The sequence below is a fragment of the Anguilla anguilla genome, chromosome 2, assembly GCF_013347855.1.
Source record: "Anguilla anguilla isolate fAngAng1 chromosome 2, fAngAng1.pri, whole genome shotgun sequence".
Taxonomy (NCBI): Eukaryota; Metazoa; Chordata; class Actinopteri; order Anguilliformes; family Anguillidae; genus Anguilla; species Anguilla anguilla.
The window spans coordinates 66,295,207-66,320,782 of NC_049202.1; the positions used below are offsets into that span (position 1 = coordinate 66,295,207).

Here is a 25,576-nt window from a genome sequence, read left to right on the forward strand (position 1 = left end):
AAATATTCATATGATAATCATAGAAACTAAGCGGTTTCAACCGCAGACCGTATAAAAATAGGTTTCAACACGCGTATCAAAATGCATTATTATTGACCAGAGGTCAGAGGTCAATATAAAATAAACTTAACAGTAAGGGTGACGCATTGCTTCTGTCTGTGCTGACGATATGATTACATTATCGACTGTACATGAGAGGGATGTTCAGTCTCTTTAAATTGCTTTAATTACCACACTGCTCTCTAATTTTAGTGACTGTGTCTCCAGAGGGTAATGCGGCTATTATAATTATAGGTGACAGATTTTCTGACGCACACACTGGATTTTGCTAGCGTATTAAATACGATATCTAGACAATGTATAGAGTATACGAAACTAATTAAAATTCAATTAATTAATCGAAAAATGCCCAAGACGTTATGTGGAGATTTTAAAATGTATTAATTGAATCTATTCATTTCCTGATTTGACTGAATTGAAACAGAATTCGCCACAGGCCTTGTATATGGTTTTGATCAGTTAATGTTAATCCCACACTAATGTTTTTTGGAACGAGCAGTTGATCTTTCTGAAGTCCCATCAAGAAAGCACTGCCGACATTTGATGTTAAACAGGCAATATTTCAATTATGTATGGTTAAGCATATCAAATTCACATCTATCCACCGGGTGAATGGCTATGCGGTTCTAAAGCTCTTTATACATATACATTTTAATAGTTTGGCTGACATATTCAGCAGATGTAGCGTACAATATGTTTTCAGCATACAGAATTTTCAGCGATACAGTGTATTTTTCATTGTGATATGTCTAAGAAATTTAATGGGCACAGAAATTTACTGCCCTCAAAATACTTTTGACCGTATCTATTTTCAGATCTATCCTCCACCACAGTAGTTGGCGGTGTTCAAGTGTATCCTGGAATATGACCCCGTAAATCCACCGAAGAAGACAAAGAAACTGTCGTAGCTGTCTTCGAGCCGAGAATGAGGAGCTCTTCCCTGTACTCCAGAAGGCTCTCCGCGGTATCGACGATAAGGAAGCGTCGAGCACTTCTCTTCGAGATTCAGGGCATCGGGAAAGATAGCTAGTTAGCTATCTAGTTATATACCAGATATAAAGCCATTCATGAACAAATTTAAATTATTATTTACGGGAGGATGTGAGAAAACCCCGGCTTCAACAAAGTTCATTTTCTGTATTCAAGAATAAAGCTTTCTTAGTTAGCTGGCTTGCTAACTTTTGATAAGCTAGCTAGCTACTCGCGCCAACCTGCTTTCACTTTCACACTGAGCTGTACATTATGGCCAGCAATGCACTCAAATAGATAGTTGAGTTAGCTGTGCAGATTTGAGAAATATACATTTATATAGGTGGGAAAATAGGATCTGTTAATTTATTAAGTGAGGCAAACGTGGACGGCTGTAGCTAAGTAAGCTAACCAGTTAACATTAGTTAGTTGGTGCTTCATAACAGAAAACTTATCAGTCCGCCACAGAGGCCTGTCTGGTGAGGGAGTGTATTGTGTATGCATTCTACCGGCGTGGTCTGTCAGTGGAAAGATGTCGGCTCAAGCGCAAATGCGAGCAATGCTAGACCAACTAATGGGTACCGGGAGAGATGGTGAGTAGCTAACAGGAAAATGTGTGAAATAGTTCAGAGAACTTGACTTTGTTAGCTGGCTATCTGTACATACCGAGCGCCGTCAACGTCGTAAAATGTAGCTAGCTAGCTAGCCACGTTAGATACTGCCACAGTGTTACTCGAGTACGCTGAAGTTATCTCGGAAGATGGCTAGCTCAAAACGTCCTCATTTAAGACGTAATTTGCTGTTAAGCATACCCAAATCCGAAGCTAAATGGCGACGTTAGACCAGCCTAACTGCTTTCAGTTCCGTTTCATTCAGTTGCAACTTGATACCTGGCTAGCTGGTGTGTGCAACACTGCATTTAGACTAGCTTGTAGTCTAGTAGTAGTGGTAGTACGAATGTCATTTACGGTCATCGCGATCGATGCTACAGTTATGCGTGAGTAAGTTATAGTATATAGCACTGTGCTGTACAGTTTCAGGTTTTATGATAGGTGGAACTGTGGAGTTGGGCTGCTGCCACTGGCAACTTTACTCTGTGACTGACTGTCGACCGAGGGTATCGATCATTACAAGCGTATGAATGAGCATTACTTCTCACATTCAGGGTGGTTTGCTTGTCAGTGTTTCTGATTGTTCCGCGGCCCGTGTTGTATTGGGCATACGCGCTGTAATTTTATTTTCACCGGCGTCTTGTTTTCTCGTTTATCGATTTGTTTACTGGTTACAGGGGACAGCATGCGGCAGAGGATCAAGTTCTCAGACGAACGAGTGTGCAAAAGTCACCTTCTTGACTCCTGTCCTCATGACATACTTTCAGGCACGGTTAGTAGACTGCCCGACCACTGTGTGACTATTAGGCCGAGTAGGCTTCTCATTATGCTAATTGCCCTGGAATGCGAGCTTAGTGGGTAGCTGAGACAGGGGGATGCTGTCTTGTCCGGGGGTAGTGTACATGCTAACGTGGTGGGTTGATATTACAGCGCATGGACCTGGGGGAGTGCGTGAAGGTCCACGATCTGGCTCTCAGGGCCGACTATGAGATCGCCTCCAAGCAGCAGGAGTATTTCTTCGAGCTCGACGTGAGTTACAGTGCCCGCTCTTAGCTCTTGCCCTCTGTAATACTTTGTGTTACCTCGTCTGTTACTGTGTTTTGTTCCATGCTGCGTGTGAGTCTGTCTGTCTGCTGCTGCTGCGTGGTCTGTCTCACGTGGGCCTTCTCCGTGTGTCCGTGGGCTCGCTGCACGTCAGCCCCCCTCTCTTTGGCGGCGTAGCCGTCGTGCTGACCTCTGACCCCCCTCCTCTGTGTGTCAGGCCGCGGAGCACCTGCAGTCCTTCATCGCGGACTGCGACCGGCGGACCGAGCTGGCCAAGAAGCGCCTGGCCGAGACGCAGGAGGAGATCAGCGCCGAGGTGGCGGCCAAGGTGCGCCCGCGCCCGACCCGCCGCCGCGCGGCGCGCCCGCTAGGCCCGGCGCGCACGCCGCCTTCACCCCTCTGCCTGTCTGTGTGTCCGTCGCCAGGCGGAGCGAGTGCACGAGCTCAACGAGGAGATCGGGAAGCTCCTGGCGCGCGCCGAGCAGCTGGGGGGCGAGGGGAACGTGGACGAGGCGCAGCAGGTGCTGGAGAAGGTGGAGAAGACGCGAGCCATGAAGAGAGAGGCGGAGGTGAGAGGCGTGTCCTTTCCTTCCCCCCCACGGCTTGTGTGGAATTGTATATAGCGGTGGTAACCTGGAGATCTACCATCATGTAGGTTTTCATTTCAGCCCTAATTTATCTTGTAATAAAGAGGCAATCCAGTCAGGGAAACGCTTCACACTAGATGCAGTTAAAAGGTCTTTACTTCTGCAGAGAGACCACGTCTGCCTAAAAAATCAACAGCGTTCTAGAATGTATTGTTTACAGCTATCCTTTATAACTGTCCTGGGAAGGCTGTGCAACCAAGGAGAACCCCCTCATTAGGTAGAAAAGTAAAACTTATTTTCCCACTGTCCAGCTGCAAACTCCCTTTGTGCTTTTCGCTCCAAGCCTGTAGGAGTTGGGGATTGGCCCCTGCTTATGATATATTAGCACCTGACAAACGATTACTCAGCCAACCCTTATTGGATGGAAAATAACAAGTGAAGCTGAATAGGTCAGAATACATCTTAATATGACCTGTCAAGTAAACTATAGCAATTACATGGATAAAGCATGTTAACCCTTCAAAAGAACGGAATCTCTCATGTAAAATGTATAGTAGTTATTACTGGACAATAAAGAGGCTATTAGGATTGCGTCTAGGTATAGACAGAATTATGTGATGCCACAGTGTATTGATTCACTCGGTGTTCTCTTCTATTGAAATGCATCACAAGCAAGATGCTGTGTATACCTGGACACTCATGGAGCCAATAATACTGTCAATAATAGTAATGAGCACTCCCGTGTTCAACTGTTCTATCAATATTAATGAGTTGTGTCTTATTCTATGTATTTTTTTCCCACAGGATATATATAGAAACTCAATGCCAGCTTCCAGTTTCCAGCAGCAGAAGCTCCGGGTCTGTGAGGTTTGCTCCGCCTACCTGGGTCTCCATGACAATGACCGTCGCCTTGCTGACCACTTTGGCGGGAAGCTGCACCTGGGCTTTATTGAGATCCGTGAGAAGCTGGAAAGACTAAGGGTGAGTGATTTCACAGTGACATTATGGACCTTCTCACTGTATATGTTTTTACTGCACGTACACATGTCTGACAGTACCAGACCTGGGCCAAACATGTACTTGTTTTGGATTCAAATACTTTTCTGTGCTCTGTTGATCTTGCCTGGTGGAATTGAGCCTGCCAATACGACTACAAGGCAGGCTTTGCACTTTTTGAGAGTATTTAATTGATTACAATACACCAGACACGATCAGAAAAATTATAGAAAAGTATTTGAATCCAAAACAAACAAGTATTTGACCCAGGTCTTGACAGTATATAGGATAGTTTGGTACGTTACTCTCTTTATATGGTGACCATGTTTCACAGTTGCGTTTGTTAATACAAACTATTTCCATTTATAACTAATGTGAATCATTAATTCATAAAACTTCCCTCACTGGTAAATCTAGGAGGCACTGAGAGTTTAAACATTTTAACTGAATATTGGCCAGCATGTTTACAAGTATGTGTGAAGAAAAAGAATTGGGGTTTACAATGATGAATTCTTTACATTAAATAAAGTCAAAATCGACTGTTAGAAAGTTTCTAGAGGTATCTGACTATCTGTCTATATGTCTATAGACAGATTTTTAAAATCTAATCTGTCTGTTAGCCTGGACAGACCTAAGACCTGCTGCTGTAACCCCCAGAGAACAGCTGTTGAGCCTGTCTTTGACTGCAAAACAATAGTCTTCAATCTGTAATCCTTCACTTCTCTCGGACAGTTCTTCCTCTGACTCGCCCTTCCTCCCTCTCCGGCGAGATTTAGAGCGTGGCATTTAATTCCTTCCTTAGCTGCGCGCGTGTCGCGGTCGCTTATCCGAATCTGCTGCTTGTCTAATTCCTTTCCGCCCCGCGCCGCTAGCTTCGCAGGCTCCCCGCGGCAGCGTTTGATCCGTTCACGTTGCTGCTAATGTACCGTGTCACTTTGTGCCCGTTCAGTGTCCTCACACTCCCTCAGATAATCCTCCGTGGGCAGGCAAGCCCGCGCTGCCTCGCTCCTCTCTCATATGTAATAATATTTATCTGTCTCCTCCTGAGCCTCTGTCTTTCATTAGCTGTCATGGCTGCTAAAAATAGACACACAAATTTTAATCCCTGCTGTCATCTTTTGCGCCAATTAGCCCATTCTATTTTTATTTCCCCGACTTGCTTAACTCAGTTGAGTTGTGTGAATTTTCCAAAGGATTTTGCAGCAACGCGGTTTATCTGAAATGTTTGGAATTAGTTGCTCATTGATTTAAGTTGCGTTGTAATTCTAATTGTTTTCCTTGGAATTAATTTAACTTCAGTATTGTGTGCTAGAGATTGTTTATTTTACTCCGCTTAGAGCCTTGCACATTGTAAATAAACTGAGTGCATTGTCTTAATGATGTGATTTTAAGGATGTAGTAATTTTCTCTCGTTTTGTCTTCAAAAGAAAGCAGTTGTCGAAAAGCAGGAGCGAATGCGAATGAGAAGACGGGAAGAACGAGACCGAGAGGAGGAGAGAGAGAGACAGAAGGAGTGGGAACTGGAGAGGGAGAGGGAGCGCGAGAGGGAGAAAGAGCGTGAGAGGGAGAGAGAGAGAGAACGAGAGAGGCGGAGGTAAGCTGTAGAACTCGTGGTGCACACTTGTGTGCTTTAGAGAATCGAGGGTAAACATCCATACCTGCTGATGCATTGATTTTTTCCACCAGTTGCAACATGCAGCAGCTCACCAAAAGTTCCTGTTCTATTTGAAATATGATAAAAAAATATTGTGTATGAAAAATAACCTATAAATTACTGACCATGTTTCTATTTTTCTGCTCAACCTGTATAGTTTGTTTTACTCTAATTGGCTGTTTTCTGTTATGCTTTTCTTAATTACGTGGCTAATCTGAATTAAAATGGAGTCTGTGTGGTAATAGATACTGGATACTGTTGCTGTTCCACTGCTTGTTATGCAAATTCTGAGGAGGTTCTTTGTATAACTTGAATTGCCGATCTTCGATTCAGATGATTGAAATTTTGTTCAGGTTAAATGCCTACGAACTACCAACATGATTTAGGTCCAAATCCAGCAATCCCCCTCAGGTGTTAATCAGGCATTTTGTAGTTTTCTGTACAGAAACTGTTTTAAGTTGAAGCGTAGATTGCTGCAAACTAGATCTCTATTCAGCTTTCATTCTGCTGTGTTTAACTTTTTTAAAATTATGTTTTCAGAACAAGGTCAAGAAGTGGAGAACGATACAGGTAATGCAGAGATTACTCCTGTGCAGTGTCAATTGTTCTCGAGCAGTGTCAGTGTCTGTGATGGCAGGCTGTGTACACTGCTTGTGTACATTATTTTCATTTTTCTCTCCTAGGGATGGTGGAAGCTCGTCCTCCCATCACCCTCGTCGCCATCATTCCTCCCGTTCCCGGGAAGAGGGAGGAGAGAAGGATAGAGAGAGGAGGCACAGGCATAAAGAGAGACATCGTTCACGTTCCCACTCCCACAGGAGCAAGAAGAAGAGGTACAGGCCTTGAGAGTAGAATATTGTTATAGAGTCTCTGCCTCTGTTTCTGTTTCTGGTGTCTGTGTGCCTGCCTGCCTGACTATCTGCCTGCCTGTGTGTGTGTGCATGTCTGTGTGCATGTCTATGTGCGTGTGTGTGTCGTAAGGGAAAAATGAGAAATTACTTATTTTACATATTTATTCGCTTTTATGTAACCTTAAGAAATCATTTTAAATTGCTTTTCTGTCTATCTGAGAATTATTGGGAGTGCATAGCCCCTCCTGCGCATGTTCCTATTCTCCCCAGAAAGCTGTCTTTGTATTTCTCCATTGTTTTTAGTCACTGTGACATGATAGCCTTGAAGAAGTCAGAACGTGTGTGTGTGTGTGTGTGTGTGTGTGATAGCACGTTCTCCTCATGCACTAGAATCCTCATTATTCTCTGTCCCACATTAGTTTTTCTATTAATACTCACGCTTGTGTTACGAAACAGAAGTTTTTTTAACTTCAACTTTTTAAAAATGATGTCAGCATGCCATATGACCCAAGGAAAATACCAGTAGTCTAAATGTCACATTTGTAAACGTGTTAATCGGCAAAACTGATAATAAAAACAGGTTCTGTGTTGTGGGTAACTGTTGCTATCACAACTGAAGAATCGCGCAGCGTTAACTGTCATGTTGCTTTGGGTCAAGAACAGGCACTGCCATTTTGGCTCCTTGGGTTTTGCGCAACCTGGTGATGTCTGTTTCTTTTCCCATCCTCGTCCTTCCAGAGACAGATCCCCACACCCCCGCGAGAGGGAGCAGTCGCCGTCCCAGGACAGAGGGAGCGAGCGAGTGATGAGGGCGGGAGCAGACTTTTGGAGGGAAGGCGAGCGGACGGAAAGGGAGAGGTCCGCCTCCCCGGACATGGCGAGGGGGAGGGACGTGCCGCGGGAGAGAGAGCGGTCGCTGTCGCTGGAAAGAGAGCGGCAGTCCAGCTCTGAGGAGAGAGAATCCGGGGAGATCTAGAGCCACTGGCAGCTTGGAGGATTGTGCGGGGAGTGGGGTTGGGGTGGAAAATAGAAGTGGGGGAAGGGGGAGATGGGAGAAGGAGTTGTGTGAAAACGTGTAGTTACACTGTTGAGAGGAGGAGGAGGATAAAGTGCAGTGCGGAAAGATGGGGAGGGAATTAATTCACTGGAGATGGGATGAAATGAGATGAAGGCCCTACAGGGCTGTGGAGGGAAGGATGTAGCTCAGTGTGTGAGAGGCAGAAAGTTGTACCTCCTATCCCTGATAGTTTATTTCATATGGAACATATGTTTCTTTTGTTTGTTTTTTTACTATTATTGTTGTCCTTTTTCTGATCCCTTTTGAAATATAACATGAATCGTTTAGTGGTTGTATAGAAAGGAATTTGCGCACATGGACGTGAAATCCTACAGACAGGGATCCGATCCCCCAAAGTGTAGAAAACCAATCACAGCCTGATTTATAATGATTCAGAATTGCACTGCACACATACGAAGACCAGCACACATTAAACACACAAAGGCCTGGACAAAAACTTGTCTCGTACACAGACACACACACACACACACTTTTGGGGACCCTGTATTTGCCATGGTCTATACCAACTGAATAAATGTTCCGCTTCCATTATAACCCTCAGACTCTTGTCTTCCTTGTTTGGTGACGACTGCTGTGAGTTCCGAGGTTGTGAATGCTTGAATGTGCATGCGCTGAACTTTGTCATATTTTAATTTGACACATTTCCATTTTGTTAAGAAGCACTGATGCGTACTTGTTTCTTAGATCTTCTCTGCGTCACAAAGGTACTAATAAATGTGGAGGGCACTGTAAGTTGCCTGAATGAACTAGCCCCCCTTGTTTTCCCTTATATTTTTACTATTGCCTCATCCTACAGTCTGCTATTCCTGGCATACGGTGTTTGTGTTGCTTGTTTGACAGGGTGTGGCTACACATTCAAACAGTAGCAAAGTATCAGTTGCTGAAGGGAGTGGAGGGGCAGGCTTGTAAATCTTGTTCTGTGGTGTTTTTTCACTGTGCCAGATGAGGTCGGGTTAGGGAATTCACACTCAGTGTTTTCTTCGGCAGTGATTTGCCTGACCCAGCAGATACACTTTCTCAGTGGAAAGTTTGTATTGATTTACCTACTGAAGGTTGTATCGATGCTACATTTTATTTATTAACCTTTATTTAGCCAGGCGAGGCCCATCAGGCGAAAAACCTCTTGCGAGGGTGGCCCGGCGAAAAGCTCAGCAGGACAGTAAAACAAATTGGCAAGTTACAACCAAGCAATAAATAAACAACATAAAGTCACAATTTGAATCCTAGGTGAAAGCAGATATGGCTGTCATGTATACTGTGCTCATTCAGAGCCTTAAACTGAGGAAGAGACACTTGATCTGAGGGTCTCTTGCAGTGCATTCCAGGAGGAAGGTGCATTGTGGGAAAAGGTGTATTTGCCCATCTCCATTCTCACTTTTGCTACAGTGCATTTCAGCAAGGACTGTGAGCGGAGATAGTAACTCTGGAATGGTCTTACCTAATTAGAGCAGGAATATGAGTAATAAACTAATGACAGCTTTATGTTGAAATACAAACTGTACAGTACACAGCCTCCTAGTATCTAGAGAAGTCCAATGCACCATGGCACATAAGTCACAGCAATGAGTAAGTTGTTTGGTATTGATACAATGATACAATGTATCCAACAACTTAATGGTACTAGAATAGGTGTGCATATAGATCACATTGCCAAAATCTAAAACAAAGTACTTTGCACAAGATCCTTTCTTACTGCAAAAAACAGAACCTGTTCTTCAAATAAAGACCCAGCTTAAATTTCAATTTTGTTTTAAGTGTTATTTAAAAAATTTTAATCAATAAAAATCCCCAAACACATATAACCCGAAAACCCTTTCAAACTGGGTGGCCAAAGAAAGTTTGAATCTGCAAGTGGCTCTCCACTTGTCTGGGTAATTTCGCTCTCTGAATATAGGCTATGAATCGCCTATTTTGACCCAGTACGGCCACCATCACATACCCAGCTTCTCCCCCTATCTTGTAGTTGCGTCGCAAACACGTTGGAAGTGAGTAAGATGGCGGATCTTTCTTTGGACGAGCTCATACGCCAACGCGGCATAAGCACTAGAGGAACAGCCAGGTAAACAAATTTATAATGTGCGATTTTTATATGGTGTGAACGCTTTGAAAGTGAACACTGAGCGGTATGCTGTGATTGCTCAACAATTTCGTAAAGCGAAAACTAAACTAACAGCCCGCCCCCACCGTGTCGCCCATTGGCTGGCGGATTTTGAAGCAACCTTGCGATTGGTCTATGCTTGTGAAGTATCCGAAGCATCCGGTTTGTTTAGGCAACGTTCTTTGTAGCTACAGTTATTCATATTTTTGTTTTAAATGGATTCTACAGTTATCAGTCAGACCCACGGGAAAAGTGTGTATAACTAGCTCGCCGGCTAAGGGGTAAAACCCCCCACAATTGTTCGATATATAAAAGTTCTGTATATAGTCAGGAGTATTTCACCATTTAATTATTTTTGTAATTCTATTGTTTCAGTTGTTCAATTGTTACACAAGAATTTAGAATAACAGTTTTTAGAGCCCATCAGTAATGTCTAAGCCATAAGGCACTGCTATAATTAATATTTTTCTAATGAATTAATAATTCTTTTCAGACCCATATTTAGAAAGGCCACAGGAGGCGTGGGAAGAATGTTTGATGCAAGACAGAAAATTGGAGCAACTGAGATCAGGCAGAGAACTGGTGCCGGGGAAGGTAAAGCATCCAATTAACATTTTGGGGGTGGTAAATCAGTGGACTGTGGATTGTATTGATTGCTGACTGAAAAGTGGCTTAAATCAAATTCATGTAGCCTAACTCTTGCTGTATTAACCTCTGGACAGCCCCGATTTGGATAGGTAATCATTTGCAAAAGGTGGGGCACTGAAGTATTTGATCCGGAAAGCAACTTGCCCAACCTGATTACTTTCCCCAAGAAAACCCTGCAAATATTGCCTCTATAGTGCTGTGTATTCAATACAATTGTCTTCACGATATGTGTAGTACTGCAATAGTGTTACACCTGTAACCTCCCGTGTCTTTCTTTCTAGGCTTTCAGCTGAAAGATGCTAGGGAGAAGCTTGTTCAGAAAGATGCCCGTTTTAGGATTTTTAGAGGAGGGCCCACCGCGGGAGGTGTTCAGGATGCCAGGCAGACAATAAACTCACGCAAACAGCAGCTGGGACAGAATCAGCTGCGCAGCACGCCGCAGTCACAAGCCCAACACTCCTCACAGGGATTCCTGCAGACGCAAACGCCTCAGACACAAACTGTCAGCCAAAGCAGTAACGTGGTCGTGCAGAGCTCTGTGAATGTGAACTCAGCTCAGGGATTAACCACCAGAGGAGGGGCTCTGGGACACGGAGGCGGGCCAAGTAAATTGATGGATGCCCGTGATAGGCTTAGTCTAAAGAGAAGCATTGCAGTGGCCTTACCCACTCCTGGGTCACCGTCGCCCCTCAAGATCACCAAGACCATCCAGGTAGGATTGGCATACGGTATTCATGTTGCAAGTTGCAGTCACAGTTGCAACCATGTACGAAATATTACAACTTTAAGATTATGTTAATTTGTCCAATTATGTTTGGTCCCCTAAAATATAAAAAGTGCTGTAAGTGTAATTCCTACACAGATGTAAGTACTGCAGTTTAACAGTCTGACTGCCTGCAGTTTAACCTCTTATTCATTGTTTCATTTCAAATCCAATGTGATGGAGTGCAGAGCCAAGACAACAAAAAATGTGTCACTGTCCAAGTACTTACAGACTACACTGTATCTAGCCTATGTACTTATTGATACATGTTTTACAAGATTTTTCATGCCTAGAAGTACAGATATAATAAGTAGTATAAAATACAATCTATATGCATTCCTGTAAATGAGCACAGCAATACTGTGAATCAAAGTAGCCAGTGTTGTCAGGGTTCCCTCCTGCAGTATAAGTGAAAGCAGTAGTTCTGTGTTCCAAAATGGAACCTTGATTGTGTCCATGGTAACTGGCTGGGGGTTCCATGGGTTACCGCATGATTTCTCAGCACATTTAAGTTAATCCTGCTTATGAAGTCCCCGGTGGCCTCACCCTCTATATTCCACTCCTGTTTATTTTAGCAGAGGCCGGTTGGAATGACGAGTGGAGTCCGCATCACCGTTCCCAGCAGGGATACCCAGGTGGGCTGGCGGGGTCTTTTTGAGATTAGAGGAGAAGAAAGTAAAATAGAGGTGTTGGTATAAGTGTGCCTGTCTGCATGCATGTGTGTGTGTGTGTGTGTGTGTTTGTGTTTGTGTGTGTGTGGGGGAGAATATATAACAGAAAGCAGAGTGTTTAGTTATGGAAGGTAGAGAACCCTGTCATTATACTTTGTAAAGTTAATCAGGAAAATAACAAACAATTTGTCAGTGACTAACTTCTTTTGTAAGCATTGTTTTCATGGTTGTCTCTCTCAGTCTCTCTCAGGTGAGGATGATGTCATCCCCAGTAAACAGATGAAGGTCAGTACCACCAAGAGGTTGCTTACGTAGCCTCTCATATGAGTGATGCTGTTTCTTTTTGCTTACTGAAAAATAAAAATATATTTTAATGTCACTGTGCTACCTTTAATTTATTCAGAAGCTCAGTAGTATTATTCAGCCCTTTAAGCTTTAGTGTCTATTGGGTGAAAATGTGAGATTGAAGCAATAAGTGATGTAATTATGATGATTTTGTACAGGTTGATACTAAGAGTATTCTCATGGAAGGTCAAGGAAACCTTAGAATATAATAATGAACCCCTTGGCATGTTTGTATGTCCACTATACAACCCCATACTGCATCGCATTGTATAAATACACTGTCTTTGCGAACATACATCAGTTATTTGCTGCAGCCATATTCACCCCAGTATCATTCTACCTCTCCAACAGCCTGGAGTTCCTGGTTCTCTCTTTTCTGGCCCTATCACCAAAGTTGTCAAAAACGACAGCTATACTGCACCCCGTCCTCCTGTGCCTGAAGCCCCCTCCAGGCCCACCCCTGCTCTTCCAGCAACCCGTTCCGCGCCCTCTGTCCTGAACCCTGGTCCAGTCTCTCGAACCCTGGTCACCGGACAGGCACAGCCGGGAGGGGGTAGTGGGGATGCCAGCTCACATCCGGCGACTGTACAGGTGTGTACATGTGTCTCCTCTCCGTGGGTCTACACTATTTGTCACTCATCTATCAAAAATAAATGTAGACAAGAGCAGGAATGCTGCCCCGCCATAGACTACAGGCGACACCTGCGACAGGTTTCCTTTGGTGATTAAGCAGCTCTTAAAACACTTGTCCTTGGGGAGTGTCCTTGGAATGTGCTATTTTCCCCAAACAATAGCAGTGCCTTCATTGTGCCACCAGGTGGCAAAATATCAATAGGCTTCAATATGGACAGACAGTACAGTAGTTAGAGCCTCTAAATTGTGCCTGTTCTGGTTGCTTGTGTAGTTCATGCCAGATAACTGCCGTTAAAAGTGAAAGAACCTTCACTGCCAGTTTTGATTTTGTGAGGTTCCTCATGTTCCGTCCTCTGTTTGTCTTCCAGTTGAGGTTGTAACGTGTATTCTTCTTGTATGCCTGTGTAAATGTCATGTTGACTCTCCCCTCATCGTTTTCCAGCCAGCTTGCAGTCCCCTGGAAGGGACTAAAATGACGGTGAACAACCTTCATCCACGCGTCACTGAGGAGGACATTGTGGTGAGTCTTTTTCTGTCTGTATGTAGCTGTTTTCACAGCTGGTTTCTGTGGGGTGGGGGGTGGGGGGTGGGGATTAGGGTTAGGCTTCTTACACTAACCGGCGTGTGTGTTGGTCTGTGTCCTCGCAGGAGTTGTTCTGCGTGTGTGGCGCCCTGAAACGGGCACGGCTTGTCAAGGCTGGGGTCGCGGAGGTGGTGTTTGTCAGGAAGGAGGACGCTGTCGCAGCGTACAGGAAGTACAATAACCGCTGCTTGGATGGTAAGCATCAGGAGGAGAATACTGGCAGAATATGCGTGAATAATAGTTATGCAAAATATTTCTGAAAAAATATTGAAATGCATTTCAAGTGAAGTTATTTGCATTTCCAGAGTAGGAGTTCAGCTCCGAGCTGCGGTTGCATTTGGGAACCATACAGGTGTTTGTGTACAGAGCTTGGAGGCAGGTCTACAACAACCAGGGCTGCACACTCTCTCAGAGGGGTAGTTGAAGGCCAGAATTATGAAAAGGTGTTCAGAGAATGCTGAACTGATTTGGGGCTGGTTGGAATCTGAAATGAGTGAGAACAGAAAGGCTGTCCAGTGCAGGTGGTATTTTACTGTGTACTCTCTGTAATCTGTGGGTAAAAGTGTTGAACAGAATACAGATGTTTGAATGCGTTGAATTGTAATCGTCTCCCTTCCTGCAGGTCAGCCAATGAAGTGTAATCTTCACATTCAGGGAAGCGTCATCAGCTCAGACCAGCCAATCCTGCTGTGAGTCTCCCATGCCTCTCTGCCTCTGTCCCCGCATTCATGCCCTTCCTTGCACACTTGTGTCTGGGGTCTGTCTGCTTGTCTGTCTATCTGCCTGTCTGTCTTCCTGCCTGCCTGTCTGTCTGTCTGTCTTCCTGTCTGCCTGTCTGTCTACCTGCCTGCCTGCTTGTCTGTCTGTCTGTCTGTCTGTCTGTCTGCCTGCCTGTCTGTCTGTCTGTCCGTCGTCCTGTCTGTCTGCCTGTCTGTCTACCTGTCGGCCTGCTTGTCTGTCTGTCTGTCTGTCTGCCTGCCTGCTTGCCTGCCTGTCTGTCTTTCTCGCTCTGTGTCTCATCCCGTCTTCTGCTTACCTCTACCACGAGAGAACTTTCTTTCCATCCCTCGTTCTGTCGCTTGCGTTGGACTGCGTCTCCTAACGAGCTTCCCCAGCGTGCGTTTCCTCCGGGTCTGTCTTCCACTGAAAGCCGCTCTTGTGCCTTTGACAGGAGGTTGAGTGACAGTCCAGGAGGAGGAGGAGGAGGGGCTGGGGGAAGAAAGGAGGGACGGGCGTCCTCTCTCTCTCGCCCCGACGCCCGTCCCAGGTCCTCTAAGCCCACGCCTGAGGTTGACCCCCAGACCATATTAAAGGCCCTTTTTAAGTCTTCCTCTCACACTGCCACTTCCACCCAGTCCGCTAAATCGCAGTCAGCCGCCTTTAGCATCAAGATTTAACGCACACCGCCGTTGACACTAAACGCACACGCACGCATCAGTACTCAGTGACACAGCCTATACCAAAGCACACGTTGCTCAAGAGTCATTTATTATATGAGTATCCAAATGTGGTGCTGTAATACACATGGTCCTGTAAAAGAGTGATTGTGAAGAAAGTTTTATTTCATTTTAATAATTTTTGGAACCTTTTAGTTTGTGTCTTGGTATAGACAAAGGATTTGTAACAAGTAATTGGAACTTTTCAGAATAGTGTTCTAGTTTATTCACAGACATGTTCAGAGACATGTTTGCAGCCAAGTGGCCTGAAGCCTACAGCTCATGTTTGCATATCTTCAAATTTTTCACATTGAATGCTGTTGAGTTTTGAACTGTGACTGTTCATGAATGAATTTCCTCAAGTTTGAAACAATACATGTGCAGACAAGACTGGCTTAACAGTCCAAATGAAGCCATCCTTCCATTCTGTCCCTCTACTTTTTTTGTTCAAGGTTTATCTCCTTTTCTTTTTTCTTCTTCAAATGGCATTTGGTTTGTTTTGTAGTAACAAAGCCCTTTATCTGCAACTCCGCTCACAATGGTCTTTCCTTCAGTGTGCTAACAGGCAAAAAGGTCCACTAACATGCCACAGAACGTTTAGACCAGACCATCGAGAACCACCGAAATGAATGTATGTGAAGTTACGCTTTTGTTTTGTAACTTTGCTGCCCTGAAACACTATTTCTGTGTATTTCTGACCTTGTTCCCAGTTACTGTGTTAGGGGCTGCATGTTTTTGGAGATTGTTCAGGTGACTACTTTAACTTAACCTTGCGATGTTGCTATATTTTAATTAGTTTAATACCCCTTTATTCTGAGGTGTAAAGTGAGGTGCAGCTCGTTTTTGTCTACATATTACTCGGGTGATTTGTTTTGGTTAATTGAATGGGCCTCTGAATGAGTGTGACATTCTCTTGTTTGTTACAGATATGACACAGTCAGGTCTCTGTCAAGAAATTCTCCAATAAACGTTACTTTATAGAAAACTTTATTTTTTAGTGTTTTGTCTTGAATGCGGTCATTTGCATTTCTCTTTGTTCTGTCCCTCCTGTGGCAGTTATTCTCAAGTCTAGAGCCACTTACTGTATGGATATCTGTTGTGAACAGACATACTTAAGAAATGAAGTTGTCAGTCAACAATACATACACAATACACGTATGCTGCAAGCAATATTTGTTCCATGAAAACATTTTTAAAGCCAGTTTTAGTGTGCCTACTTAACAGGAAAGTCAACTCAATGAACATACATTGCCAATACTTTCCTTTCAATTTCAAAGTAATTTATTTTGGTGATCCCCCCCCCCCCCCCCCCCCCCCACACCAAATAATCTGCACTTTACTGTTAGAAATACAGTTATTAACCTTGCAATGTTGCTATATTTCTATTAGTTTAATACCCCTTTATTCTGAGGTGTAAAGTGAGGTGCATTGACGTCTCTAGTAATACATCTTGGCCAGAACATCATATTTCTTTGTGTATAAATATACCAATATCAGTGTGCTCCATTGCATATAATTGATGTTACAGTTTCTCTGTCTTTGATGTTCCTGTGAATTTAGCAACCTGTCAAGCTGTGTTGCTTTAAATACATTGGAGGCTAGCAAACTGCCTAATGCTACAAATTTCTACCCTTATTAACAGTCTTTTTTTTGGCTAATTGTCTAGCTTGTTACAGTAGCAGGTGACAAAACGTCCCCATCAGTATTTTGAAAGGCTGTTGGACGCAGGTTTAAGGGCCACATTTTTGTTCATTTGCTTGTTTAAAAAGCTATGAATGTGAAGTGCTTGTTAAATACGCCAGCTTTACAATGAGGAGGCTTGAATCAGGTAATGGAGTAATGAGGCTCGCAAAGTACTCTTAGGCCACATTACTGAATCACAGAATCAAGTATGGCCACTAAATTGGTTAATTGCAAATTGTAAAAAAAGAAAAAGAAAATGTAATATCTACGACATCGTGTACAGGGCCTATTTTTATACAGTCTATGGTATAAGGCCTACTACAGTGATTTGCAGCCACGTTGCCTATTACATTAGACCATTGAACATTGAATTTATTTTTTGCAAATTGTACTAGTTTTGCAAAAAAAAAAAAAACGTCACTGAAAATTGAGATAAAAAAACTCCGGCTCACAGAAAAGATTTACTGCTTCTAACTTGCTTGTAATGTCTGTTATAATGTCATTCTAACTTTAGGTGGCAGTATTTCCCCTTTCTTTTGCTGAATATGCGTTCAATTTTAAGCGAAGAAAATGATCACTTCCGGTTATCCTCACATGCGATACAGTCAAGATGGCGCCCTCCAAGGCAAAGCGTTCACGAGAACCTTGTGTTATTCCAGGGGGATTTACAGGTAAGAAAATCGGTCGTCGTTCTCGCTACTAGGAATTTAGATAACGCCAGTTTTCTAGTTAACTAACAAAGTCATTGAGAACCAGATAAATTGCAGCACGTTGTTGCTACACATGGGAATTTAACATAATCCGACTCCAAAGTGCTAGGATCTGTAGTGCTGCCTGGAAACGTGACGTTTTACTGTAAATAACACATTAACTCGCTAGTTCGGATATATTTGTTTTAGGTATATACTATGAAGATAGATGTCGTGTTTTTAATGAGGTGTAAATAAATTACATATCCATTACGCGGTCCGTTATGGCTAAAAACTTACAGACGTGGTCAGTAACGCAACTGCCCCACGTTTCCTCGCGTTCTTATCACAATGTTCTCTCTTGTGTGGGATGCCTGTGGTCACTATTCCTCACCTCATATGTACTTGGCCACCGATGTTTAAGGTGGACATCCTAAATAAGACTTCTGAAAGACAGCGCTAGTGTGGTTTGAGGCCAGAGACAGGCACGATATTCAGTTTATTGATGATGGTCACAATAAAACCTCTTAAAACATTTGCTACTAATGTTAGTTTTCAAGATGCTCGAGGTCTGCCATTGACATCCAGCAACGCCAGTGAATGTTAGTGGTTTGAAAATACAAATTCAGTGCGGAAATGTCTTTAACTGTCTTCACTGTTTTTAACTATACAGAATAATCTCACCGTTCGTTTTCATTGACCTATATTGGGTCAGGCACTCTGCGTTGTTTTAGAATGCTTACTGATTTAAATCTCTCTTTCAGTGCTCCCGCTGAAGTTCAGTACGGACAGCGTCAGCTGCCACAGTGTGTGTGTAAAGGAGCACAGAGTTCGGGCCGAAAAAAATACAAACAGACCGCTTGACAGGACGTTGTTTGCGATCAACATTCCACCATACTGCTCAGAGGTACTTCATTTCGGTTTATTCTGTTAACAAGACTGGCGCTCAGAATATAGCCTAGTAGCATGGTGCCTATGCTCTGGGCTCTGTGGCTTTGCTTCCCTGTCAGCTGTGCTTTTGATCCGTTTTTATGATACTGTCCTGTACTTTAGAGATAATCCTTTATTAGTCCCACAGCGGGGAAATTTGCAGTGTTACAGCAGCAAAGGGGATAGTGCAAATAGCAAGGAGAGTAAAAAAATATAATAGATATAATATATACAGACAATATATACAAACAATGCACAGTTTGGTACACTTTATATTGCACATGAGTGGATTGCACCAAAAAGTGAGTGGGTTGCACATGAGTGGTGTGTGTGGTCTACTAGGAGCAGTGCTGATTGTAAAGTCTGACATCAGCAGGAAGAAAGTCAAAAAAGGTCCTCAGGAGTGCCCCCTGCACTCCAAAAGACTCCTCAGCAGATAGAGTCTGCTCTGTCCTTTCTTGTACAGTGCATTTGTATTGTCAGTCCAGTGCAGTGTATTATTCAGGTGAACACCCAGGTACTTGTAAGATTTCACCATCTCAATGTCCATTCCCTGGATGTTCACTGGTATGGGAGGAGCAGAGTGTTTGCACCTTCGGGAGTCCACCACCAGCTCCTTGGTTTTCCCTGCGTTGAGCTGGAGGCGGTTAGCGCTGTGATGTGTTTATAACTGCCAGTCTTCTCTTTTGCAGGCGGTGGTGAGGGACCTGTTCTCGCAGTTTGGGCCGATTCAGTCTGTGGAACTGAGGGAGCGGCCCGGTACCGCCGAGCCCGCAGAATCAAAACTGTCAAGATATTTCACACCAGCACAGAAAGAGGTAAAACATCCATAAGGGAAACCTGCTCTGTGTCTGTGCTCCTCTTTTGTGCACCGAGCAAACCCTCCCTCTCTGTTCTGTCTCTCAGGGATTTAAAGTAGGTTACATTGTCTTCAAAAGTGGCTCCGGTGTGACAGCTGCCAAGTCCCATCCCGCTGACGCTCCACTGGTCGTCTCCACAGAACAGCGGCCTGTCAGGACAGGCTTGAAGAGTGAGTGTCGAATGCTGTGATTTAAGTGTGCTTTTTGATCTGCGGAAGGTGGTGTTCTTATACATTTTTGGAAATGTACAATTTTTATTATTGTTGTATTATAGTGATTGAGATGGTTTGCTTTCTCATTACTTTTTCTTTCCCTTTAAGAATGGATACATCAGTACAGTAACTCGTTAATTCAACCAGACAAGCTTCAAGCAGACGTTGACCGCTTCATGCAAGAATATGACAAAAAGAAAGAGGTCAGCCTTTTATTTTGTCTTTCCGCCTCTATAATTTTCTATAATTTTCAGCCCTGGATTTTCTGCGGTTGAGCATTCACATATTTATGCGCAATTTTCTTTTCCCTGTCTTTCGTGTGTGTATGTGTGTATACGCAGTTGCTCCACTGAAAATTCTTCCGTTCAAATGGGCTTTGAAAGTTACAACTGTATGCAAATAAATGGCACGAATATGGCTGTGAAGTTGAACTTCAATGTAGATGGTTATACACACCACTCGTTTAATGTGTTGACCACTGTCTTTGGACCAGGAGTCAGAACAAAAGAAGAAAGAAGCAGAGAAGCAGCAGGAGGAGGACGAGGAGGGTTGGGTGAAGGTCACAAGGGGCGCGCGAGGGAGCAAGGCCCGCCCTCACAGCGAGGCAGCCAACCAGAAAGCTCTGCAGAGGGAAAGCAGGAAGAAGAAGAGGAAGGAGCTGCTTAACTTCTACACCTGGCAGCACCGAAACACACAAAGAGAGCGTGAGTTACCAGTATAGTTGTAACTTTCATGTGAAACTGACATATAGATGGTGGAGTAACACCCCATCAGTTGCAGTTTGCAGATGATGTAAGAAATGAGACTAAGGGCATGAAATAATTTACTTTTATGAACTTTTCTCCTGCAACAAATATTGAAAAAAAAAAAAAAAAGTTTAATGTTAAGGTGCAGACTGCATACTGTATACTGCATATACTATACCTGCATATGTCACTTTTTCAGTAAGCCGAAGGTATGTAAGGGTGTATGCGGTATTAATACTTTGTCATTCTCCTTTTCAGACATTGCTGAGCTTAGGAAAAAGTTTGAGGAAGATAAACAGAGGATTGCAGTGCTGAGAGCACAGAGGAAATTCAAACCTTATTGACTTGGTATCCCATAATCCTCTGCTTTTCCATCTGCACCGTCTTTTTTCCAGAGCTACCGGTTGTCCCTGACTTACTAACATTTACTGTGTGTCAGTGCATGCTATCCTTTATATTAAAATGAAATAGGAAAAAATTCATTTTCTTTAGTATTTTTTTCTAAATGTTTAAAAAAATCTGCTAACTTGTCCCAACGCTGTGAAATCTTATCCCTTGATCTGAATGTCTGAATGATATCTTTTCATGACATGGCAGTTGAGTATGAAACCCCCTTTGGGCGGTAGAGGCCTTGTTCGAGAGCACAATAGAAGTGTTCCTCCGGGACTTTAACCTGCAACCTTATAGCCCCCACCTCAGAGTCGTAACAGAAGAAGGAACTGTTCATGAGAAGGATTTTCTTTGAATATCCAGGACCGCCAGCCTAGGGCCACTGTTCAACATAGAAACCTACAGTGCTGTGAAAAAGTATTTGCTCCTTCTGATTTCCTATATTATTGCTTATTTGTCACATTGAACAGATTCATATCTTTAGACAAAATGCCATTCCTAACAAAGGAAAGTTGAATAAACACAGAACAAAAAAAATAAAATAAAAGTTCATTAAGGTTATCAAGTTATTAATGTTATTAAACATTTTAAAGTTATCGAACACCCATATCACCAGTGTGAAAAACTAATTGCCCCCTTGGTTACTCAATCCACTAATTAACCAAATTGGTCCGCCAAGGAAAACAACTGCAGTTGATGACTGAAGAAATCCTAAGAACTGTGAAGAAAAACCCTAAAACAATGATAAGTGACCAGCAGTCTCCAGGGGACAGGGGTGAAAATACCGTTAGTCACCATTTGAGTTCCACCACCTCTCACCAGCAGGAAGACTCTAAAGGCCAGTTTAGAATTCACCAAAGCAGACTGATATGAACCGGAAGAGCTCTGGAAGTTGTGTGGACAGATGAGACCAAAATAAACCTTTACCGAAATGACAAAAAGCTGAAAGTGTGTAGAAAGGAAAGAACAACCCATGCTCAAAAGCACCTCCGCATCATCTGTGAAATATGGAGGTGGTATTGGCCGACCGTCTTCAGATGTACTAGGTTTCACCTGTCGGTTGGCATGTAATTCCCCTGGTTGACCAGAAGATGGAACCAGTGAGCAGAGAGTTATTGCAGCAGAGAACACTTAAACAGTTATTTTTTGTATTTTATTTCATAAGATAAATATAATATTAAGGGTTTAAAACATGGTGCAGTTGAATTAGCATACAAGTAGAGGAGACTAAAAACTCTCTTTTTTACTTTGTCCTATTGACTGTCCTGACCTGTTTGTATTTTGCACGATTAATAAGCATACATTTTTCTAATGTATTTGCATTATCATAATTATGTCAATATTATGTTATATATCTCAACCTTTTCGTAGGGATTCAGATGATTGAGTATTAAGTACACAATGGGATCATAAAGGTAAACTTGTATAAACTGCCTGAAAATGTTTGTTTTTTTTATTTAAAAAATTGAGCTCACCTCAAAGCACCTCAGATGGTTAAAACCGAAAAGAGAGTCGATGCATATGAAATAAGTGCAAACATGAAGATTACTCAAAATCACAATACATTAACTGTTGAACAATGCGGCGCATGTACTCATCACTGTCGGGTGAAGACAGACAGTTCCCCAGTGTACCCAGTGGCGTCTGTTGCCAGGACTCTCTGGAGGGTCCCATGGGGGGGGGGGGGGGGGGATACGAGGGAATGCAAAAAAAAAGAAGAAATATTTCATCTTATGTTTAAGGTTACATTTGGGTTTCCAGTTGTTTTGGATACTGCTGCTATTTCAGCCAGCAGTGTCATTGGCTGAGTGGGTTGATATGCTTTCAAAAGCACAAGAGTTTCTGCTTGTGTTCAAGGCTTGTGACTTAAAAACGTTGCCAACAACCGGTGCCATTTTCCCTGGTGGAAATTCCTGCTCGGTTCCAGCCTGGTTTTAAAGTGGTCCAGCTGGTTTGGGCAAGCTGACAGCAAAATGGTTGAGATAGCAACCGTGCTGGCAAGACCGTGTCCAACTAGTGGGCCAACTTTGCACAGACAACAGATCACCAAATTCTAAGATGCTATCCAGCTGGAGCAGAAGCTGATCCCAGCTACAGTCCATCTTAGGCTGGCAGCTGGACATTCCGCCAGTGCGTACTGTGCTTTTAGATTGAAGCAAAAAAAAAAAAAAGATTTAACAGGAACATACATACCTCCATCAAATGAATCCCTATAACACATTGTTCCAGTGTGTTCTGGCCCAATAGCAGCACTGAGCGTGCCCACCTGTCACCGTCCCAAATACACATCAGAGCTCACTCTCGCGTCCTGACTGCGCGTATTCTTTAAGTTCATTTTGACATTTTGCCTTTAAAACGCGTTCCCCTCCCTGTGTCTGTCCAGCCCCTTCCCTGCCCTCCCTGTATGACCCCTCTCTCTCTCTCTCTCTCTCTCTCTCTCTCTCTCTCTCTCTTTCGCTCTTTCCTCACACCCCCACACCTTTTGACTGAGTATGCAGAGCTTCTCGTGACTGATACTGGCCACTGGGTGACCTTTGAGTTAGTCATTTGTTATATTTGGATGTAAGTTGAAGTTGCAGCCAAATCGGTTGTGTACTGGTGCTCACATGCACGCACACACACACACACACACAATCATGCAAACAGTTTAACAAAGGGAGATGTGATATATACTTGCATGGGGTACACACACTAATGAATGGATCATCAGATTGTGCCTTGATATATACACTTGTATCACTTTGTCTTGTTCCTATGCAGACTGCAGTTGTAATTGCTGTCTACGTTTTATCAGAGAACCTCTTAATAAGAGGCTTCTTGTGTTTCAAAAGTGTGAAGAATGCATTCTTCACACTTATAAATGTAATTATGGAAGTTTGTGCAGTTGCCTTTATTTTTTGAAAAAACAAACCAACAAACAAACAAACAAACAAAAAAACTAGGATATATCCAGAATTATTGTTCCTCTTTTTAGAGTAATTGTAGTCCTGATGGTAATGCACCGTGGCAGTATCACACTGTACTAAATTATTCAGCCCGCATTGACTGGCAGGTGGGTTCAAGGGAGACTGAGTACCTGACTAAGTGCACACATTGGTCTTGTTTACCCCACTGAAGGACTGACAGTCAGACAGAGAAACTGGGGGAGATGGAAAACGTGTTTAGGGTTGCAAGTGCAACTGAACCGTTTTTGTTTTACAGGTGAAACAGATACAAGAACAAGGACAAGGCAAAAAGGAAATGAGGAGTTCTGTTCGGGTCTCGATGCTGATTTTAAAGTTTGGTATTAAGTTAGTTAAAACTGATATGCACAAGTGTGTTTCAGCCATGTACAACTACCCTTTCTGTGAATTCTCTCTAGCATTCAGTCTCAATACATTCAATCTTTCATTTTATAGGGTTCACCTTTTAGTATAAAAAATCAAATAATTGGATTGACCATTATTACTGACATCAAGAGTATCAGAGAATAATCATTATTACTGGTATTACCAGCATCAAGAACCGTTTGTTCACAATAGGGACAATTATCTGAATTAAATTTGGCTGGAAACAAGTCCAGAATTGGTTGAGCAGAGTAAGGATTGAGAATTTCTGGACTACCTGGCTTGCCAGGTTAGTAATGGATAAACAAGCAAATGAACAAGCAAGCAAACAAACAAACAAAAAAAGCTAACTGTAAATACTAACAAAAACTATGGATCTACATAATTGTTATTCTGCAAAATACTCTTGCATTTATGTTCAAATATATTCCACTATATCAAAAAGTTTTCTAAAATTACAAAATGCGATGGAATAAAATCAACACAATGTGTTTAATCGATTACCAGGTCGTATATGAATTTAAAAAAATACAAAACCATTTTTTTAAAGCTTGGATGCTAGTGTTTACGTGTTTTGAACAGAAGGGTAGAGAGATAATGGTTCGTATCGGTGTGCATCAAAGAGGGCGTGTAAAGTGTCAAGGGAAAGTTGACCGGCGCAGCCCGTCCTGTGGGAATCTGAAGGCTCCCTGGCTTCCTGCTCTTTTGACTGTCCTCACAAATGGAGAATTCATCTGGAGCCCCTGGCAGAAGATAATACAGCATTCACACGCATATAATGCATTATTAGGGAACGGGGGGCTCAGGCTGAAACCCGAATTGTCACTGTGCAACGTCTCATAAATTAAATATCACAACTGATATTTCGCTCTGACCGCGGTCTTTCTTCATTCCCGCAGAGCTGCGAAACCCACGGCACCGGATTCCGTCGCTCTGTTGCTACACTGCACTGTTGTTTATATTTCCTTCACCCTGTTGTTTACGTTTCAGTCTTTGGACCGATAACGGAGACGTGCGACCGTTGGCGGGCATACTGAAATGAAGGCAGATAGAGCGGGATGCAGACGAAGGTGCCTTGTGTCACGTCCGCAGTGACAGACAAAAGCAGATGCCCTGTTCATCGAGACTGTTACTCCTTCGACAATAATGCGAAAATGCTTCTGGCTGGCAAGTTTACAAAAGGCACCTCCCTTTGTACATGTATTAGATTAGAATTTCTGGTGGTGTTGAAGCCTCAGTTAGCAGCGTGTGCAGCTATTAATATTTCTTTACTATGAATAGCATGCCAAAAATTAGTTTTGGGGCAATTCCCATGATCTTAAATCAAGCCATGAATGATGCATTAGTTATTTATGGCAGTGCTTATGAGGTTCACCCTTTACCAGGTTCACCAAGCCTCAGCACAGAAAAAGGCCATAATCAAGTAATTAAATTTAGGCTGAAGTACAGACATACTTTTGTGTTTAAAAATGGTCCAAACCTATAAGACATCCCTGCGTTGTTGGACACACAGGGTGAACACAAAAAGAAAAGACCAACTCTTAGACAGAGTTGATGAGGTGAGCCAAGTCACGTCCACAGTCATGTCCACAGAGACAGATAAGGTTTCATGACGTCAGAGAGAAAGAGAGACAGACAGATAGAGACGGAGAGAGAGAGAGAATGAGAGACAAAGCATGCAGGGATGAATTAGGACGATTTCCATTGGCTATC

At 43.0% G+C, this 25,576-nt stretch overlaps 3 protein-coding genes and 1 long non-coding RNA gene across 8 annotated transcripts; 3 read left to right on the plus strand and 1 right to left on the minus strand.

Annotated features, from left to right (window-relative positions):
* The first annotated feature begins 950 nt into the window (after window positions 1-950).
* zgc:158803 (LUC7 domain-containing protein) lies at window positions 951-8,385 on the plus strand. Its single transcript, XM_035407115.1, has 10 exons — window positions 951-1,622; window positions 2,318-2,412; window positions 2,571-2,669; window positions 2,902-3,012; window positions 3,110-3,253; window positions 4,076-4,252; window positions 5,695-5,861; window positions 6,462-6,491; window positions 6,605-6,754; window positions 7,511-8,385. The coding sequence occupies exons 1-10, from the start codon at window positions 1,562-1,564 to the stop codon at window positions 7,746-7,748; spliced, it is 1,272 nt and encodes a 423-aa protein (XP_035263006.1). The 5' UTR covers window positions 951-1,561; the 3' UTR covers window positions 7,749-8,385.
* Window positions 8,386-9,763: 1,378 nt separating this feature from the next.
* On the plus strand, window positions 9,764-16,017 carry LOC118216849 (polymerase delta-interacting protein 3-like). Of its 4 annotated transcripts, none has more exons than XM_035398419.1 (10): window positions 9,764-9,909; window positions 10,442-10,542; window positions 10,878-11,308; window positions 11,935-11,994; window positions 12,271-12,315; window positions 12,727-12,966; window positions 13,451-13,528; window positions 13,657-13,786; window positions 14,214-14,280; window positions 14,763-16,017. In XM_035398419.1, the coding sequence occupies exons 1-10, from the start codon at window positions 9,845-9,847 to the stop codon at window positions 14,986-14,988; spliced, it is 1,443 nt and encodes a 480-aa protein (XP_035254310.1). In that variant the 5' UTR covers window positions 9,764-9,844; the 3' UTR covers window positions 14,989-16,017. The 4 variants fall into 4 exon arrangements, with proteins under 4 accessions (XP_035254310.1, XP_035254320.1, XP_035254329.1 ...); XM_035398429.1 differs by having other exon boundaries at window positions 11,938-11,994; XM_035398438.1 differs by lacking the exon at window positions 9,764-9,909 and adding an exon at window positions 10,099-10,200.
* A 1,245-nt stretch (window positions 16,018-17,262) lies between these two features.
* rrp7a (ribosomal RNA processing 7 homolog A) lies at window positions 17,263-20,629 on the plus strand. Its single transcript, XM_035402650.1, has 7 exons — window positions 17,263-17,381; window positions 18,164-18,306; window positions 19,022-19,147; window positions 19,236-19,359; window positions 19,510-19,604; window positions 19,895-20,105; window positions 20,406-20,629. The coding sequence occupies exons 1-7, from the start codon at window positions 17,321-17,323 to the stop codon at window positions 20,489-20,491; spliced, it is 846 nt and encodes a 281-aa protein (XP_035258541.1). The 5' UTR covers window positions 17,263-17,320; the 3' UTR covers window positions 20,492-20,629.
* LOC118219477 lies at window positions 18,589-22,910 on the minus strand. 2 transcript variants are annotated; one of them, XR_004763781.1, is made up of 3 exons: window positions 22,731-22,903; window positions 19,858-22,197; window positions 18,589-19,398 (listed from the first exon to the last, which is right to left on the minus strand). It is a non-coding gene; the product is annotated as an uncharacterized LOC118219477 (long non-coding RNA). The 2 variants fall into 2 exon arrangements; XR_004763780.1 differs by lacking the exon at window positions 18,589-19,398 and having other exon boundaries at window positions 20,493-22,197; window positions 22,731-22,910.
* Window positions 22,911-25,576: the final 2,666 nt, after the last annotated feature.

Excerpts from the sequence above, each read along its gene's own strand:
- LOC118216849 (XM_035398419.1), top strand. The coding sequence starts at position 9,845 with ATGGCGGATCTTTCTTTGGACGAGCTCATACGCCAACGCGGCATAAGC. Across the intron at positions 9,910-10,441 it reads AGCACTAGAGGAACAGCCAG|ACCCATATTTAGAAAGGCCA; the intron begins GTAAACAAATTT and ends AATTCTTTTCAG. Across the intron at positions 13,529-13,656 it reads TCACTGAGGAGGACATTGTG|GAGTTGTTCTGCGTGTGTGG; the intron begins GTGAGTCTTTTT and ends GTGTCCTCGCAG.
- rrp7a (XM_035402650.1), top strand. The coding sequence starts at position 17,321 with ATGGCGCCCTCCAAGGCAAAGCGTTCACGAGAACCTTGTGTTATTCCA. Across the intron at positions 17,382-18,163 it reads TATTCCAGGGGGATTTACAG|TGCTCCCGCTGAAGTTCAGT; the intron begins GTAAGAAAATCG and ends TCTCTCTTTCAG. Across the intron at positions 19,148-19,235 it reads TCACACCAGCACAGAAAGAG|GGATTTAAAGTAGGTTACAT; the intron begins GTAAAACATCCA and ends TCTGTCTCTCAG.
- zgc:158803 (XM_035407115.1), top strand. The coding sequence starts at position 1,562 with ATGTCGGCTCAAGCGCAAATGCGAGCAATGCTAGACCAACTAATGGGT. Across the intron at positions 2,670-2,901 it reads AGTATTTCTTCGAGCTCGAC|GCCGCGGAGCACCTGCAGTC; the intron begins GTGAGTTACAGT and ends TCTGTGTGTCAG. Across the intron at positions 6,492-6,604 it reads AGAAGTGGAGAACGATACAG|GGATGGTGGAAGCTCGTCCT; the intron begins GTAATGCAGAGA and ends TTTCTCTCCTAG.